Source organism: Petaurus breviceps, unplaced genomic scaffold, assembly GCF_028583685.1.
Source record: "Petaurus breviceps papuanus isolate PSGF00001 unplaced genomic scaffold, PetGlider_PUasm1.0 90842, whole genome shotgun sequence".
NCBI lineage: Eukaryota > Metazoa > Chordata > Mammalia > Diprotodontia > Petauridae > Petaurus > Petaurus breviceps.
The window spans coordinates 6,727,909-6,746,103 of NW_027187358.1; the positions used below are offsets into that span (position 1 = coordinate 6,727,909).

General features: G+C 37.9%; 2 protein-coding genes across 4 annotated transcripts in view; one reads left to right on the forward strand and one right to left on the reverse strand.

Moving 5' to 3' along the window:
* Positions 1 to 16,326, forward strand: part of SLC3A1 (solute carrier family 3 member 1) — a 30,860-nt gene extending 14,534 nt beyond the window's left edge. The window contains exons 5-10 of the mRNA XM_069071613.1: positions 6,247 to 6,366; positions 8,580 to 8,704; positions 10,137 to 10,335; positions 12,397 to 12,564; positions 13,558 to 13,671; positions 15,706 to 16,326. Of these exons, the coding sequence (XP_068927714.1) occupies positions 6,247 to 6,366; positions 8,580 to 8,704; positions 10,137 to 10,335; positions 12,397 to 12,564; positions 13,558 to 13,671; positions 15,706 to 16,146 (1,167 nt within the window). The 3' untranslated portion in view covers positions 16,147 to 16,326. The remainder of the gene's footprint in view (positions 1 to 6,246; positions 6,367 to 8,579; positions 8,705 to 10,136; positions 10,336 to 12,396; positions 12,565 to 13,557; positions 13,672 to 15,705) is intronic.
* PREPL (prolyl endopeptidase like) overlaps positions 10,218 to 18,195 on the reverse strand; it is a 49,367-nt gene continuing 41,389 nt past the window's right edge. For 2 of the 3 annotated variants that reach the window (XR_011165179.1, XM_069071611.1), the window contains exons 14-15: positions 17,840 to 17,922; positions 16,324 to 17,259 (exon numbers count right to left, since the gene is read on the reverse strand). Coding sequence is in view for 1 of the 3 variants with exons in the window: in XM_069071611.1 (XP_068927712.1) it covers positions 17,194 to 17,259; positions 17,840 to 17,922 (149 nt within the window). In the remaining 2 variants the exon portion in view is untranslated. Of the gene's footprint in view, positions 10,355 to 16,323; positions 17,260 to 17,839; positions 17,923 to 18,195 lie in introns of those variants that run through there. The other variant, XR_011165180.1, reaches the window with a different exon arrangement.

The window sequence follows — 18,195 nt, forward strand, 5'->3', positions numbered from 1 at the left end:
TATTTATAGTACCTTATTGTAAAATTTGGGTTAAGTATTTGGTCATAGGCTATGTGTATCTGGTCAGTGTATAAACACTAACTCTTGTTCTTGTTGCTGGTGTTACTATCTTCCTCCAATAAGGGTACCACTTTGCCTTCCCCTCCAAGCTTAATACAGTAGCCTATGTTAGCTACAGTGGGAAACACTCTGGGAAAGCTTGATTGAAGTAAAGTTAATAACAATTGTCAATAAATTCTCTTTTTTCATCCTATAAGGGGAATTATGTCTTGTATATAACACAGAGACAGTGTAGCATAGTGGGAAGAGAGCTGACCTTGAGTCAGGAAGACCTGATTTCAACTCCTTCCTCTGTTATCTCTGTGACCCTGGCAGGTCTCAACCTCTGGATGTCCTGGTGACTCTCTAAGACTAAAAGTTTCAAAGAACGTACTGACCTGTAATGGTAGAGTGTGACTCCTCATCTGGGAGTTCCCTGTATCCAAAAAAATTCAAAGGTCCAGTCCCTATCCTTATGTAAACAACATACATAGCAAAGATTTTTCAGGATTGAACTGTGGACTGTTTAACTATTTGGATATATATTTTTTAAGCAATTGGGGTTAAGTAACTTGCTCAAGGTTACATGGCCAGGTGTTTCTGGGTGGGTGCTAAGTGTCTGAGCTCGGATTCAATCTCCAGGTCATCCCGACACTGGGGCCAGTGCTCTTACTCGCTGCGCTACCTGGCCGCCCCTATTTGGATATTTTAAAATAGGTTTCAGAAATAAACTCTTAGGTTTTTCTTCAAGTTGTACTGCTCAAAATGGTTAGTCTCAGAGTTTAATTAAAAAATAAACAGATTCTATTAAAACACTCTCCAATACCACAAAACTTGATTTGGATAATTATTTTTATTTTTCAGTGTCTGATAACCAGTACTAATGCTAAAGAGGGATTAGAACATTTAAACAGTTGCAGTCTCCAGGGCTGTTGTATTTGCTTTTAGGTGGACTATATATGGAAAAAGAGAGACAGAGACAGAGAGAGACAGAGACAGAGAGACAGAGATAGAGAGAGACAGACAGTGACAGATTCAGAGAGAGACAGAGAGACAGAGATAGAGAGAGACAGAGAGACAGAGTGACAGATTCAGAGAGAGACAGAGAAAGAGAGACAGAGACAGAGAGAGAGACAGAGACAGACAGACCAAGACAGAGACAATAGACAGAGAAGCAGAGACAGAATGGCAAAGACAGAGAGAGACAGAGAGAAAGAAAGGGAAACAGAAACAGAGATAGAGATATTGAGACTGAGAGACAGAGGGAGGGGACAGAGAGAAGGGAAGAAAGAGAGACAGAAACAGAGTCAGAGCAATAACTAGTGTTATGGGTTTGGCATTTGGTGATACAAACAAAAATTTCATCGAATCTGATCAGCTAGTAGTGATTTGAAGCAGATTATCAGCCATTTATTTATCTGTGGCAAATCTTGTCTTTAGTTTTGACAGCATCTACCCAAATTTAATTATTTGCTTTAATATTCCAGACTGTTTATTGACAGTACTTAGTAGAGTTTGCTTGGTTGCTCTCTTGATTCTATTTACTTTGCCTGAGACTTACGGGGAACACTTGAAGCCCTGAGTCTAAAGCAACTCGCCTCCTCTTGGGAAGGCATGACCGAGCACAGGTGTGCCTAAGCTTTGCATCTGTCAGAGGAATCATGTACTCTATGCAATCAACATGGAAATTGGAGGAATAAAGTTAAGTAAGAGGGTAGAATAGTTCTGTTAGTTTCCTGCTGTTGGCCTTCAACCTTCCTCCCCTTCCTCCTCCCCCACCATTTCCATGAATTTGTCTGAAGTGACCCACTCTTAGTCACATGTAGTACAAAAATACATTCCCAATTAAATTTGAACATAATTTAAACGACTCCCACCTTGGACTACCCAAAGTTCTGCCTCCCTCCTTGAGGGGATGGGTGTATACTCCAAAATTGTACCAGGGGAACTCTGGAGGGGTGGGTTGTAGGTAGAACAAACAATTTGCTCAAGGGCAATTCTTCATCTGGGGTTAATTTAAACAATGTTTTGATAACTGTATTTTAATAAATTGGCTTTCTTTGTAATCCAGTCTGTTTCATTTGAAAACATTATGCAGAGAAGAGAAGAAACCAAAAAAAGTCAGAACATGGTCAAGGATCTCTGCTCTGGGGTGAACTTGAAGGCTCCCTGTACCTGTGTCAATGGATGAGCCTTGCTTCAGTCTCTTCTCTGTCTCCTGCATGGCCATGCATCTTCTTGGTTTCAGACTTTGACTGCATGTCATCTTTCCTAGGAATTTCCAACATTTCCCCCCACTTATCCATTTGATCTTTCTAGGTTCACCTACCCATGAAGACTTCTCTGACTGCTCCAGATTTTTTCCTATTTTAAATTCAGTTAGAATCTCTACTGCCCACTGGGACACATTTAATTATTAACTTTTTCTCCATCACTTTAAGTCTAGATAATCAGTAAAACAACAAATCATGTTCCAAGTTCTAACAATTTTTAGTGTCTGTGGTACAGATGTTCATACCAAAAACTCAACTATCAGTTCTACAAGTTGGTTTGAGCAGATTCTAGCACCCTTTCTTTAATTTGAAAAAATTAATTAATAAGAATTTATTAAGTACCTGTTACATGCAAGGCACTATGCCTTGCAACAACCTTAGGGGGCAGGTAGTATTATTAATCTCCATTTTACAGATGAGGAAATTGATGGAAACATATTGTGACTTGTCCAAGTTTATCTATCTATCTATCTATCCATTGATCAATATATCTGTCTGTCTGTCTGTCTATATATATCAGGGTTATATAACTGAGGTCTTCTTGACTCCAGGTCCAGGGCTATATTCATTGTGATACTTAGCTGCCCTTAAGCAATAAGGCAAACATTCCTTTAAAATCCTTTTTATTCTTCTTGTAGAAAAAAGTTACCATCAGTAAAAGAAAATAAAATGTAAGAAAAGCCTCGACTTTCTGGTTTGATTGTTTTATTTTGGCATAACACCTATTCGAACAAACTGACTTAAAAGGATAGATAGCTCTTTAGAGATGAAAATACATCAACCTTACATGACCTACTGGTACATTATACTTGGTAAACCTGTCTAAATCTTCAAGACCATTGACAGTATCTATCATGTTATCTGCTAAATAAATCACTTGCTAGATTGATATCTGGCTCTTACTACTTACCTTTATCTTATTCAGCTTTAAAATGGGAGAAATTATCTTTGAATGGATAGAGAGATGATTAGTGAAAACCTAGAAGAGGAAAAGATGACCCCAAAGAATCAGAATAAGCCATGCCAGACCAAACTTCTTTCCTTTTTGATGTGAGTCCATGGCCATGGGAATCAGCTGGTGGAACTGGGAATTTTTTATTTAGAGAAGATTCAAGAGGCACATAATAGCTGTCACAAGTATTTGAAAGGCTATCATATGGAAAAGAAATTAGAATTATCTCTGCTTGACCCAATAGAGAAGAACCAGGAGCAATGGGTAGAAGTTGCAAAGAAGAAAAGTTGAGGTTATCGTCAAGGAAGAAAACAATTAGAATTGTTAGGAAAATACATCACCTAGGAATAAACGATTCTTGTTGGAAAGTCGGGAAGGTTTTCATTACTTTTATTTTATTCTTTCCTGAATAAATAGGTAGTCTCCTCAAAAGACTACAGAGAATCAGACAAATGTAAGCTCTTTTATGCTGCTTCCATTCAAATTTCCTGCCTTGTTCCTCTATTCAGAACTGGGATTGGTTCCAGCTTTTCTGGGTTACAGTCTTTCTGACGTGCCCACTTATATAGCTGCTCCTTCTTGTGTTCCCTCCTCCCATACATGCACTGACATAGGACACATGATTGGATAAGGAGGCTCTAATTCTTTGTAGGGTGTGTCAGCTAACATGCCTGAGGCTAGTTAAGCATGAATGTTAATGAAAAGTTGGTGATCATCCTTTGTTCCTAGCCAGTTTGAGTCAGCTTAGCCCAGGCCTCTTCCAAGGGTGAACTTACAAATTTCTTCCAGCTATATGATTGGATAGAGTTGCTCTGCCCTTTCTCCCCTCATCCTGATTTATACCTTCCTGCACATCCAGTATAACATTTGTTTTTGGAACATCTGTTGTTCCTATAGAATCTGTGGAAACCAAACTGCCAGCATTTCTCACAGAATGGTCCACAGGTGAATGGACTGCTTTGATAGTGGTTCCCTCTCATCAAAAATCTTCAAAAAGAAGTTGGATGTCTATTTATGGGGCAAGGTGTAGTGATTTGGTTCCCCCCCCCCCCCCCCATTATGATAGGCTTAATTGCTGTTGAGGTTCCTTTCACACTAAATTATTATGTCATTCTGTAATCCTTGTGCTACCTACCTCACAGGACTGTTTAGAAAACAAAATGAGATGATGTATGTGAGGGTTTATAAACAGTTAGACATATACATTTCAGTTATGATGATGATGATTTACGCTCATTTCAGCAGGAAACCTCTTGAAACTCTACCATCCACTTCCACTATGGGAATTTGCTTGAAAGGATAACAACTGGGAAACTAGATGTTTGTTTCTAGTTTGGAGTAGACTGCAAGTAGCATTTATTTGATCAGGGAGACCTGAGTAGGGTAAAAGTAGGCAGCTTTCTTGGTCCACCTAAGTCACATCTTCACATTATGGCTTCATTGTTTGATTTGGAGTGAATTCTCTGAAGATCAGGAATATATATATGCATTCATATTTATACTCAAATGTAATTACAAAGATTTTGATGCAGAGTTTCAAAAGTACAAAAGAACATTGCAAGTTCAAATAGGAATGACTTTTGGGTTATCCAGCCTTCTCTATTCACCTTCACATATATAGTTACTTGAAAGTTCATTATTTTAAGAAAATGATATGCTTATTAGGTAATAACATCACTGCCTTTCAGCTATTGTTCTTCTTGTCTTGGCTGTGTAACTGGAGAATTTTCATCTACAGGTCATATAATGGAATTCTCCTAAAGTTGCAAGTCATGATAATGTAACCTATATACATTGTTTCTGATAACTTGGTTTGACAGAGGGACAAGAAAGATCAAGCCTGATTTTTAAAATCATTAAGAGTGGAGAGGGGTGGGGTGGCCAGGTATCACAGTGAGTAAGAGCACCGGCTCCAGTGTCAGGATGACCTGGGGATTGAATCCAAGCTCAGACACTTAGCACCCACCCAGAAACACCTGGCTGTGTAACCTTGAGCAAGTTACTTAACCCCGATTGCTTACAAAAAGTAAAATAAAATAAACTGTTAAAAAAAAAAGAGTGGAGAGGGGTGGGAGGAGTGACAAAAAAGAACAAAGTAAAAAAGTACACAGCAAAGAACAAAAGAAAACTTAAGGGAATCAAAGAAAAGATGGGACAGTTCCCAACACGTGTATTATTTATCATATAGGCTTTCTTGAAATGAAAATTTATTGTTACATATTTTGAATCTTTTTTTTTCTGCTATGCACATGACATGTTTTTTCTTTTTTTCTTGGTATTTAAGTTTATGATATGTTTTTGTTTCTTTTCTCTATTCTTTATTTGTGTTCTGAGTCTAAAATAAAATTGAAAAGAAAGAGGGAAGAGGTTAAATAGTGTTTTTAGAGACCTATCACCCACACTTGAGCACATTGTTAAGAAATTTGGGGTTTCAAGAGTCCTAAGTAAACTGGAGGACAATGTTGTAACAACAACATTGACCTAACTTTTCTGTTATTGAGTTGGCCAGAGGTGATTTTATTTGGAATTCAGACTTTCATAGTACCATTGGCATTTACATTAATTTTACACCTGTAATTTCATAGTTATAGGAAACTTCTACTACTTCTATAATGCTCATCCACCATTGATCTGTAAGAGTTTTAGAAAGTAACCCAAGACAGTGAAAGATAAAGTAACTTAATCATGATCCCACCAATAGTTAAAAAAAAAAAAAAGAAAGATAAAGAAAAAATAAAGAGGGGAAAGATTTCTTTATATTCACTCTTAGGCATCCCAGTTTTTTTTAAATGCACTCAGGAATTTCTGGTGTGGGTGTGTGCGTGTGTGTGTGTGTGTGTGTGTGTGTGTGTGTGTGTGTGTGTATGAGAGAGAGAATCTTGATTGAAAATTGGAGACCGTTGATAAAACTAGCTAGCATTATAGCAAATTAATTTTCTATGATAATTCAGTTCACCATCGATTTGTGTTTCCTCTGTTTAGGAAATTATGCGGTTTTGGCTTGAAAAGGGTGTTGATGGATTTAGTTTTGATGCCGTTAAATTTCTTCTAGAAGCAACACATCTGAGAGATGAACCTCAAGTAGATAAGACTCAAAACCCGGTAAATTGTCTCAAACTTTTATTTTCCATCTCATTTGAAATATGCTTGTGACAGAAGTCGTTTTTCTTTGGTTTGGAGGCATCTATTACACCTAGTTTTGTCTTGTATCATAAAGTCCATAAGAGATTTACATGTACATGAGAGAAAGCATGGGAGGTATGGCCACAGCACTGCAGGAGCAACCAGAAGGACTTGATATCAAGGTCTCCTCATCACTAATAGTGGCCTGGCTCTGGGCAATCCATATTATTGTCTGAGTCTCAGATTATCTCTATGGGGCAATACCTTTTCAAGTTGCGAAGTTCAATGCCTACCTTTTCAGTTGCCAAGGAGATTTCCCCCCCTCGATTCTCTGGGGAATATGAAGTCACAACAGTCACTTCTCTGTGTCTAGTGTGAAACCAATTTTTATCCATTATCAATAATGTTCATGGCTAAATATTTTGCTTTTATTTTAGCTGGTGTGCTTCCTTTCATTGATCCATTAAAAAAAGAAAACTGACCCTAAGTCTTTTTTTTTTTTTCCTAAACAGTCTGTATGGGAGCTACTTGGATTTTGTAATGTCTAAATTGCTACATTTATTTTATTTTTTTGCCTTTTTTGGGAGGGCAATTGGGGTTAAGTGACTTGCCCAAGGTCATGCAGCTAGTCTTGTGTGTTAAATGTCTGAGGCTAGATTTGAACTCAGGTCCTCCTGACTCCAGGGCTGGTGCTCTACTCACTGCACCACCTAGCTGCCCCCTGCTACATTTATTTTAAAAAAAGAGAGAGATTGATAGAAAAAGAGAAAGAGAAATTGTTCTTTCCTGGAAAAGTTCATTGAATCAAATCTGATTTTTGTTTCCAGTTGTGAAAATCTCACCAACCTTGGCAGACATCAGATAAACCTAACTGAATAGCTCTTTTGGAATGGGAATTCCTATCTTGTGAGTCTCAGATTTTCCACCTTAAAAAGAGCTGTAAGGCTCAAGTAAGCTAAGTCATCTAAAGCACTTATTAAGTCTTATAATCATATAGATGTGAAATGTTAATTTTAAGATCTGTCTCCATTAAAGTTCTATTCTGGCTGCCCCTTGTTTGGAGGTGAATCTGGATTCTTAAATACAATGCCAGTGAAGAGCAAACATGGACAGTTCCTATCAAGCTAGAATTGTTTAGGGGCCAAGCCCAACAACAGGCTGTATGTCTTTTTTCTGAGTACTAACCTAAGCGTAGACAATTCATTACCAAAAGGTTGGCTACCAGTGTTTTTTTTTTTTTTTCATTTTTGCTACAGCAAGTCACAAAGATGGTCAGTTAAGGTTTGTGAATTGTAGAGGTGCAAGAATATGCACAGTGAAATCATAGCTTTTCCAAATGTGTGAATATCACTGTCCTACTACTTCTTCCAAAACGGCTCTACCACAGTGGTGGTGATCTCAATGAATGACTGAAAATGAGAGAATTATATAGGATTACATGGAGTTGGAGAGACCATCAAGGCCAATCCCTTTATTCAGATGAGGATATTGAGGTCTAGAGAGGTCACATAGGTAGTTGTCAGTGGTAGAGACAAATTCCAATATAGGACGTCTGATTTCATACCCAGTGTTCCTTTTATTGAACTCTGTTACTGTTTATAAAAACTTTGCATACTTTGTAGCATTCTAGAAACCTCATATGATGGCTGCCATGCCCTTCGGTGGTTCTGGCCTTCTAAGCCATTTCAAGACAGTAGAGAGCCTCACTCTTGCCCACCTGCTTGAACCACTGTCAATAGTGACCCAGGAGGCCACATGAATATGGGTCAAGTTCTTATGGATTATTTCAGATGTTGATCAGGCCATCCTGGCATTGGTTGTTCAGTGAATATCGTAGTTTGGGCTAATACACAGTACCTATAGTGTAGTGATGGGTTGTTACTGAACAGTGGGTTTACTGAGTTTTCTGTGGTCCTCCTCACATGACCTCATAGAAATACTAGTAGGGAGGGAAAATACACTTTTCTTGTTTCTCACTGCAAGTTCTCCAGAGAGAAGATTGTAGGCTTAGCTAATTGGCTGTTAGTAATAATTAAATAGTTAAATGTCTTCTACTATTAGGTCACTTTTCTAGGCATCTATGTATAATTAAAACCCTTTTTGGGACAATGCTTAGGAACAGTCTGTGTTCTTGTGCAGTAAGTGGTGGGCATTTGGCCTGTGAGATGATAATGGTTGTACTGTTTCCAAAGGACATGGTTACCAACTATTCTGAACTGTATCATGATTACACCACCACCCAAGTTGGGATGCATGACATACTCCGCAGCTTTAGGCAGACCATGGACCAGTACAGCAGGGAGCCTGGCAGATACAGGTAAAAGGATATACTTTTGTCACCATTTCTGGTTGTTTTTTGTTTGTTTGTTTTTTGTAACATAAAGTAGCATTTGGAAGCAAAAGTTATATTCCATTAAACAAACATTTATCAAGTACCTCCTGTAGGTCAGGCTGGGGATACAGAGATAAAAATGAAATAGTCCCTGCCCTCAAGGTGCTTTCATTCAGCTCAGAAGATATGATGTATACCCAGGTAAGTGAATTCAAAGTACAAGGTTAGAGAGTCATTTCAAGAGGGAGAAAGAGTAAAGCCTTGTGTCAGAGGTATTATCTGAACTGTACTTTGAAGGAAGACAGAATTTCCAAGAAGCAGAGAGGATGAAAATATACATTCTGGAATACAGAGGCACATAGCTGGGAGATGGCGTGTCATGTACAGGTCACATGTACATGTGACAGGCCAATTTGATTGGAATGGAAATGAGTATGAATTAGAGTAATAGGAAATAAGACTAAAAGGACCAGAATATGGAGGACTTTGAAAGCTATTCTAAGGACTTTTCTGTCTTATCCTAGAAGCAACAGGGAACCACTGAAGAGTTTTGAGTAGGGGGCTGAAGTGGGTAGATCTGTTATAGAAAACAAAATTCTGAAAATGACCATTTAATGTCAGTTTGGTATGTTGCAGACAAATATATCTTTTTTATATCACCAATTGTGTTATATGGTCTTTTTGAATCAGAATGCTTTATCTATACAAAGTAAACACACACACATTTATTAAATACAAACTTTCTGTAAAGTCCCCAATTAGTTCCTTTAGGACTACAAATGAAACAGGACACATGCTTACCCTCTGCAAGCTTATATCATTACTGAGGGGATGGATATTTATGGAGGATATTGGAACATATACAGAATGTTGAAAAACAGATCAGCAGTATATTAAGGAAGAAAGTACTTCAGTAATGAAGGTACTCTGGAGAGATTGAAGTGATGAAGGCTGGTAGGATATATATATCGATACCACATCCCCCAAAATATTCATCATCATCATCATCACCAACATAGCAGACATATAGCAACCTCTTTGAAGCTTGCAAAGCAGCCAGGTGATTTTGTTTTTAGTCACATTTTAATAGTGGGGAGGGTGGACTGGCTCAAATAATATTCTCCCCCTCCTTTCCCATTTTTAGGTTGTTTAATCTAGTACTTGAGTTTGATCTTTTGGAAAGTCTATTTGAAATGATTTTTAAGTTGTTGTAAAATGTAGCATATTGCAAATTTTTTTTTTGTCATTCACTGGTTTTCATGAAGCTTCTTGCAAATGTCCTCTGTATGAAATCCATATGATTTTGTGCACTATGTATAAATATAGCTTGAGTCCATTCAAGGCTTTATATTCAATTAAAATGAACACTATGTCAATACTGGGGAAAATCAAAACATTAAAAAAAATCATTTTGCAGATTTATGGGAACTGAAGCAAAGAACCAGGAAGGGATTGAAGAAACCATGATGTACTATGGAAGAACTTTTGTCCAAGAAGCAGATTTTCCCTTCAATTTTTACCTCACAGAAATGACTACTCTCTCTGGAATTGAGGTATTTGAAGTTGTAGCATCCTGGATGAAGAACATGCCAGAAGGGAGGTGGCCCAACTGGATGGTAAGCATTCAGCTTGATCCTAGGAAATAAAGTAGAACCTCGGTTTATGAATTTAATTCATCTGAAGATTCTGTTCATCATGTGATTTGTTAGTATTGAAAAGCAAATTTTGCTATAGGAAATAATGTAAAGATGATCAGTATAACATCCCCAAAAATACTCATATAAAAATTATTATTTATAATTTTAGGTAAGTTTTTTCCCTAATGTACTTGAAATACAATAGCAATGATTAGTAAACAATATAAACTGAAAATAAAACAAATTAACCTGCACTTTTCTTTTTTGAAGAGTCATGGCTGGTGTGAGGGAGATGAGAGGGAGGAGGAGGAGGAAGGATTATTGCTTGGAAGGTTGGAAGGAGAATCTCCTTCCATGAGAACATTGGGGATTTCAGTGTTGGGGGTGTACTCTCTTATGCTACTTTCACTAAAAGTAAGACTAACACTACTGCCTTCACTTATTTTTCATTTTTTAGAATCACTTTCATGTTTTGGCTCACTGATTTTTTTTTCTTTATGTTCACTTCTAAGAATCTAACACTTGTTTTTGACTTTTTTCAGAATGTCTGGAAATGTGGCATTGCATTATTGTTAAAAATATTTGTGGCCCTCATTGCTACAGCCTTATTTGGGCGATGTCTTTCAACAAAATTTTGCACTTTTCCCCACATCTGATAAACCTCCCTAATCACACGATGTGAGGTATTCCTCTGACCTCTCAACCTCCTCCTCATTGCCCTAGTTGAGTGTCATCCCTTCGAGAGCCGTTCAAGTCCAAACATGATATTCGCATTGTGAATTTTTATTCATCTTGCAAGATAAATTTTGCGAAAAATTTTTCCTCATACAGCAAAACATACGTAAGCCAGGTTACTCGTAAACCAAGGTTCTACTGTATCCATATTTCTGTGTTCTGTAATGTGGCCTTGATAGATTTGTTCCTAAAACCAAATGTGGATTTGTATATGATACAGTCTCCTGAGAGCCAGAAAGGACTCTGTTCTGTAGAGAAGCATTTGTTAAGAGCTGACTACGTGCCCGGCACTGTGCTAAGCATTGGAGATACAAAGAAAGGCGAAAAAGTCCATGCTCTCAAGGAGTTCACAGTTTAATGGGGAGCAGGAAATATAACTTTAAGAATTAATATTTTAAAAATAATAAACACTTAAATATTTATTAAATATCTAACCTACAAATATAGCCATAAAAGCAGCACGGAATCTGAAATCCCTCTCTACTTGTCCCAGAGTTTATGATCTCAAAGAGGAGAAAATACACCTAGGCAGAAACTGATCTAGACTGAATATTATAGAGTATAAAGGAGAGAAGTATGTCACAGTGACTGGAGAAGGCATCTTCCTTCTCTACTTATTGTACATGCATTAATGACATTGCCACACACAACAAGTTGCTTCATCATATAGCCTGGTTAACAAACATGCCAAACACTGGCAACCCCCCCCCAAAAAAAAAAACCCAGAGCCGTGATTATGCCCAATTATCATTTGAATAAAATCTATAATGGGCAGGAACACTTGTCAGTTACTGTTGTTTGGTGAAGTGACAGAAGGTGAAAATATTTCTGAGTTCAGAAACAGAGATTTCTCCAGAAGGCTTGGACAGGCATTCAGTAACCAGCATAATTCCTCAAGATAATGAAAAGGATGTAGAAAGAAACCTATCTCATTTTCTGAGAAATTATGGATTTTGGAAATAAATATTATAATAACCTACTAAAATGTAATTATAAAGGCAATCTTGTGTTAATAGTAGCATTAATAGGGAGCTTCATATCTGAAATATTTTTTTCTACCTTACAATCTGTCCTTTAGAGTATAGAAGTCACATTAGTTTCTCCCAGTATTACCTAAACATATTATTATATACATTTGTATCTACACATATGTATAAAAATGTATGTTATATATGCAATCCTTCTAGAATGCTGAAATTCTTTTATAAAGTTAATTTTTGTTATTGCATTTGATTCAGAATAGGGACAGGGACAAGATACTAGAATGTACTTTGGAGTGTATTTTTATAAATACTTAAATTTTAGATTGGAGGACCTGATACTACTCGGTTTACCTCTCGGTTTGGAAAAGACTATGTCAACGTCATGAATATGCTAATCTTAACACTACCTGGGACACCTATTACTTACTATGGTGAAGAAATAGGAATGGAAGATATTTTAGCAGCAAATACAAATGAAAGCTATGATGATGTAAGTATAATATAGCTTAAATATTTCAGTAGTAAGCCTATATTTATTAAACCAGAGAAATATTATGTTTTATTAATTTAGTGAATACCAACTCAGTGGCATAACTTTTATGAGGGTCAGCAAGGTCTATTGGAATGTAAACTGGATTACATTCTTCAGTCTTCCTTGGACTGCAGCCCTGGCCCTGCCCCTTGCCAGGCCAGTGTACTTGGGTGACTCATTTAGCTTCTGGGGAACCTTTTTTCCCCCCTCTATCTAAAATGGGGGTGATTTCTGCTCTCTTTAGCTCATAGAGATTTTGTGAGGATCAAAGTGCTTTGTTAAGTGCTATGTAAATTTAAGATGATAGTATTAGAATACCTAAGGGCTTACTCTCCCTTTTGAAACATTTGTTTCTCCTATCTCTGTTCTGCCACATTTCATTTCCAAAGCAGATGGCATAAATTATTCTCTTATTCTTCTGCATGACCAAATGTGGTACTTGGTACAAAATGAGGTCACCTCCTCAGTTATATGGATGGGCACTTATTGAACCTAAATCCTCAAATAGGAGAGTAGATGAAATAGATGATTCCAGAGACTGGTCCCCATTTCAGCTGTTTACTGAGCAAATGCTTGTTTTGACTGCATACAGACCAATTTCCTAATACTGAACTAAGGTGGATTTTCTGTTATTTAGGGCCTATAATATTAAACTCAAGAAAGCTTAGAAATTAAATTTATGCATTAAATTGGTTGGATCAATGCTGCTACAAGAGATTGCAGGTTAAAACATATCTTGAAATGTTACACATTTCATGTAATTTCTTGAAAGTAAATTTAATTCACTTGTAGCTACATATTTTTGAATTACTATACTGGTAATGATGAATGGACTGAGTAGTCTAACCAATACTGGGATCTTAGTATGTGCTAGTTACTGTAAATTATAATTAAGAAATGTTTATGAGAATTTTTAGAATGTGATTACATACTGACTTGTTTGTTTTCTAGACCCTGCTTTCAAAGTCACCAATGCAGTGGGACAACAGCTCCAACGCTGGTTTTAGTGAAGCGAGCCAAACTTGGCTACCCACTAATGCAGATTACCAAATTCTGAATGTCGATGTAAGTGCTAAATCTGCAAAATAATTGGATGGATTCTTAAAATAAAAAATGCTTTAGTTGTGAACATAAATGTGATTCTTCTTGCTCACTTCTGGTCCAACTTAGACTTTTTTGTTAACTGTGTGGTAACTTTCCATACTCACTCCACTGCTGTGTATAAACACAATGCAATCACAGACTCTTTAAAGTCATTCTCTGTAGTATATTTTCTCTTGTATTAAGCATTTATTTGTGTTGCACCTATGTTCCAAGACATGGTGCTACTGGGGATACAAAGACAAAAAATAAAAAGTTCCTGACCTCAAGAAACTTATATTCTGAGGTCCCCACTTTTCTTCTTTGGGAGTTAACATACTGAAATGTCACAAGTAAGTTTCACCAGTCATTGGAATGCCACATACTGATAATTCCTTTGAGCTGAAATATGAAAGTAGGAGTTCTGTTTTAGACTATCACAAACCCAGCCAAATAGAAAAAAGAACTTTAAAACTACGTGGATTTGATAGCAAGGCTATTTGTGTGAAACAATGGGGGCCACTTAGCATGACCGGGGCAGTGGGGAGTCAAGGCTTTTTAAGTAGTTCACTAGGGGTGATGTTAATATCTTCCAGTGTCATAGTGATAAAAAGTTTGGTAAATTTACACATAGACATCAAACTTCTTAAACAGGAAATTTCCCAGTTGTAGATAACAACTGATATTTGTACAGCACTTTAAGGTTTACAAATCACTTTGCTCCTATCAGTGCTATACATGTTGTGCAACTGTTACTCCCAATTTAGAGATGAGAAAACGGTGATGCAGAGAAGTGAGTTATAGACAGAAGCAACCTTCGAGGTGGTCGAGTCTAAAGAGAAGGCTCTGAGGCCCCAAGAGTTCATGAGGCTTGCTTAGGGCTCTATGGCTAGTGATCCTGACTCCATATCCAGGGCCATGTCCAGTAGGCCACATTGCATCTCCAAAAGCACAACCTTTAAAAGGCTTAGTAAAATTACTATCCTCACTTCAGTTGCATAGACTTTTGATTTACAGAGAGGCTAAAGGGCTTGCCCTTGGTCCCACAGCTGTTAAGTGGTGTAGCCATACTCTGAAACCTGGGACTTTCTTGACTTGAGGGTCAATGCTCATAAATCATAATTACTTCTCCATCAGGAATTTTCACTATGTCTACTGATAATGATTTCTGCAGGGAATTAGCAGGGCCCATTAGCTGGAAGAGTTCTCTATCAAGTCCTCAGGGCACAGGGGAAGATCTCTCTTTAAAAGGATAATGTAGTTGAACTCACAATGACTTGATATTCTCAGGGTTTTCTGATGTTTATTTTGGGTCAAGCTAAGATCTGGTCATTTTGGCAAAAAAAAAAATGTGGTATCTGTTTGGAGGACTAAGGCTCTAAACAAATGAACATGAGACAATACATCTCAGGAAGACTTGTTGGAATTTCACTTCCCACACTTATTAGCTGCCTGACCATGAGCAAGCCACATAACATCTGTGAACCTTCCTAGCTCCTGGGGTGGATCTGTGGTGGGGCTCAAGTGAGATACTAGGTAAAGTGAGTCACAGATCACTGAGTGTCAGCACAGTGTAGAGGAAGGACAATGGTCTTGGGAGTCAGGACCTTGTGATTCTCATAGTGGGAAAATCTTTTAACTTCTCTTTATCTCAGTTTCTGCACTGGTAAAACAGGGATAACTTCTGTCATACCTTCTATAGGGCTATTGTGAGGATCAAATGAAGTGATGTATAAAAGTGCTTGCACACCTGAAAGCTCTTTCTAAATGTCAGTTAAGTCTTCTTCTTATAACAGTGAGAAAAAGTGCAGCTGAAAAAGCAAGGTGGATCTATATTTCTATTCCTAAGAGACTTACTTGTCATGTCACAACCATAATACTTTATTTCAAAATGTAACTACAAGATGTATTTGGGAAATAAATTCCTTGTATATCCTGTTAGGTGTAGAAAATACTTTTAAAAAAATTTAAAAATTTTATAATTACATTTACCTGATCAAACTTTTTTTTAAATAACAGGTTCAGAAGACTCAGGCCACTTCCCCCCTGAAGCTGTATCAAGAACTAAGTTCCTTGCGTCTCAATGATCTGGTTCTTAGCCGGGGCTGGCTGTGCTACATTTGGCACGATGCTAATATTCTGGTGTACATGAGAGAACTCGATGGTCTAGACAGAGTCTTTACCATAGTGTTGAATTTTGGAGAAACAACAGAGGTGAATTTGCAGGATCTTTCTATAGGACTCCCGGAAAGAGCAAATGTAAAGCTGAGTACCACATTCACTAACCAAGGTGAGACTGTGGCCATGGCTGCAGTGAGAACCCAGAAGGGGGAAGGACTCATCCTAGAGCACAGAATGCCCAAACTCCTGCACCACCAAGAAGCCTTCAGAGACAAGTGTCTTGTTTCAAACAAAGCATGCTATTCTAGCTTCTTAAATATCTTGCACAGTTCCTGCTGAGATGCTGTCACGGGTTATTTTTGCCTCAGACTTAAGCAGTTGCTTTACCTTCAGCTTGATGGACTTTAGTAAACATAATGAACACACTGATCGATTACAATTCTTAAGAATTTCTATAGCTTGAATTTAGAAAATTTGTCCAAAACTCTTAAAATGCAATAAAAATAGAAAAGAAAATCATATCTGAAAAGTTTTTTTATTGAAATGGTATTCTATGAGGAGTGAGGAAGCATGGCCATTGGATAGAGCTGGCCTTAGAGTTAAGAAGACCCTAGTCCAGTTACTGGATGACCACAAGCAAGGCCCAAACCCTAAGGTCCTTAGCAACTAGAACTGGCAGAACTGCATCACAATAGTTTCCTCATCAGGAGTTCTTATACCAATTAAATTTAAGGGCTTGTGAATAGCATTTGTTTAGCACTTTAAGGTTAGCAAAGAGCTTTACAGATGTTATCTCATTTGATCCAGTGAGGTAGGTACTATTATTATCTCCATTTTATAAATGAGGAAACAGGCTGAGAGGTTAAGTGACTTGCCTAGAGTCACACAGCTATTGAGACACTGAGGCAGGCTCTGCCCTTTTTTCTTCCTGACCCCAAATTCTATGCTCTCTCCACTGCACCACCTAGATGCACCTCAAAAATAAAAAAGAGATGATCAGGGAATCTTATTTTATTAATTTCAATGTGAAGAATTTTATCTTGGATCAATCAGCACAGGAAAAGCCCAAACAAACAAAACCTTTCCTCTTCCTCAGTTAGATTGCCCTTGTTAGCTTGCAAAACTCTAAGAAAGGAGGCTGGAGCTAAGAATGGAGGGATTTGAGAGAAGGAGCTTCTGGGCACCAGAGGATGGGAGGGTGAAGCACTGGCTTAGGCAAAGACAAGACATTTGATGGGCGAAGAATTCTACAGAATGTTACGCTCTAATAATACTGAGCTCTGCCAACCCCAACATAGCATGAGACTGTAACTTATTGCATTTCTGGAGCACTCAATGCCACTGCATGAGACATATTTCAGCATCCATGTTGTCTTAAAATGGGTATTAGTTGAGGGAACCAGTGTCACCAAGTCCAAGTTCTTTGTAAAGAAAAGCAAGATGTTTGGCAACCTAAAAGAAGCAAAAATTTAAACACATGAGATGTTCTAAAGTGATACACCACAGTTCAGTTCAGGCTGTCTTACACTGCTGCTCTGGCCAAATAAGGGAGGTGACTTATGTTAGGGAGTGCCACAGACGGGAGTCCTCTCCCTCTGATGAGCGCCTTCCATCACTGTATGTAAGGCCCCCTTTCTTACTATTCTTGCTCATCCCTTCTGCCTTTCTTATTCCATTTCTTCTTCTCCTTTTCCCTTCTCCTATGACCATGCCTTAAGTCACTGGTAGCCCTCAGGTTAAGAAACTGAGGTCATCTCTGGAAAAATTTGTCTTTTTTTTTTTGCCTTTTGGAGGGCAATTGGGGTTAAGTAACTTGCCCAAGGTTACACGGCTAGTTTATTTTTGTGTGGGTGTTAAGTGTCTTAGGCCAGTACCGAACTTGGGTCCTCCTGACTCTGGGGCTGGCACTTTACTACTCACTGCGCCACCTAGCCGCCCCTCTGGAACAATTTGTATTCATGGGATAGGAGATGGTCCTTATTTGCTAGGAATAATAGCTGTGATTTTATTTGATGGGGGATTTGCTACATACCTCAATTATGGAGTCGTCCCAAAAAGCTGCAGTGTGGTTTCCTCCATTCTGAATATCCAAAATAATATTAGGAATCTTTCTTCCTGAAAGTACACTTAAAATTAGTATACAAGAAAAATCATGATTTAATCAGAGGGGCTTACTAGCTTTTTAGTAGTAAGTCTAATCTTTAATTCAGCTCTTGATATTATTCCCCTGCAGGTTGTCTGTGAGGTGGGGGTATGTGCATATAATAGACTGACAATCTTGCCACTGAGTCGAGGTGGATCCCGTCCTTTCAAGCTCTGTGACTGCTAGCCACGTCACACATCCCACTAGAAACAGCTATGGAAAAGTGATTCTAAGACCACATTCAA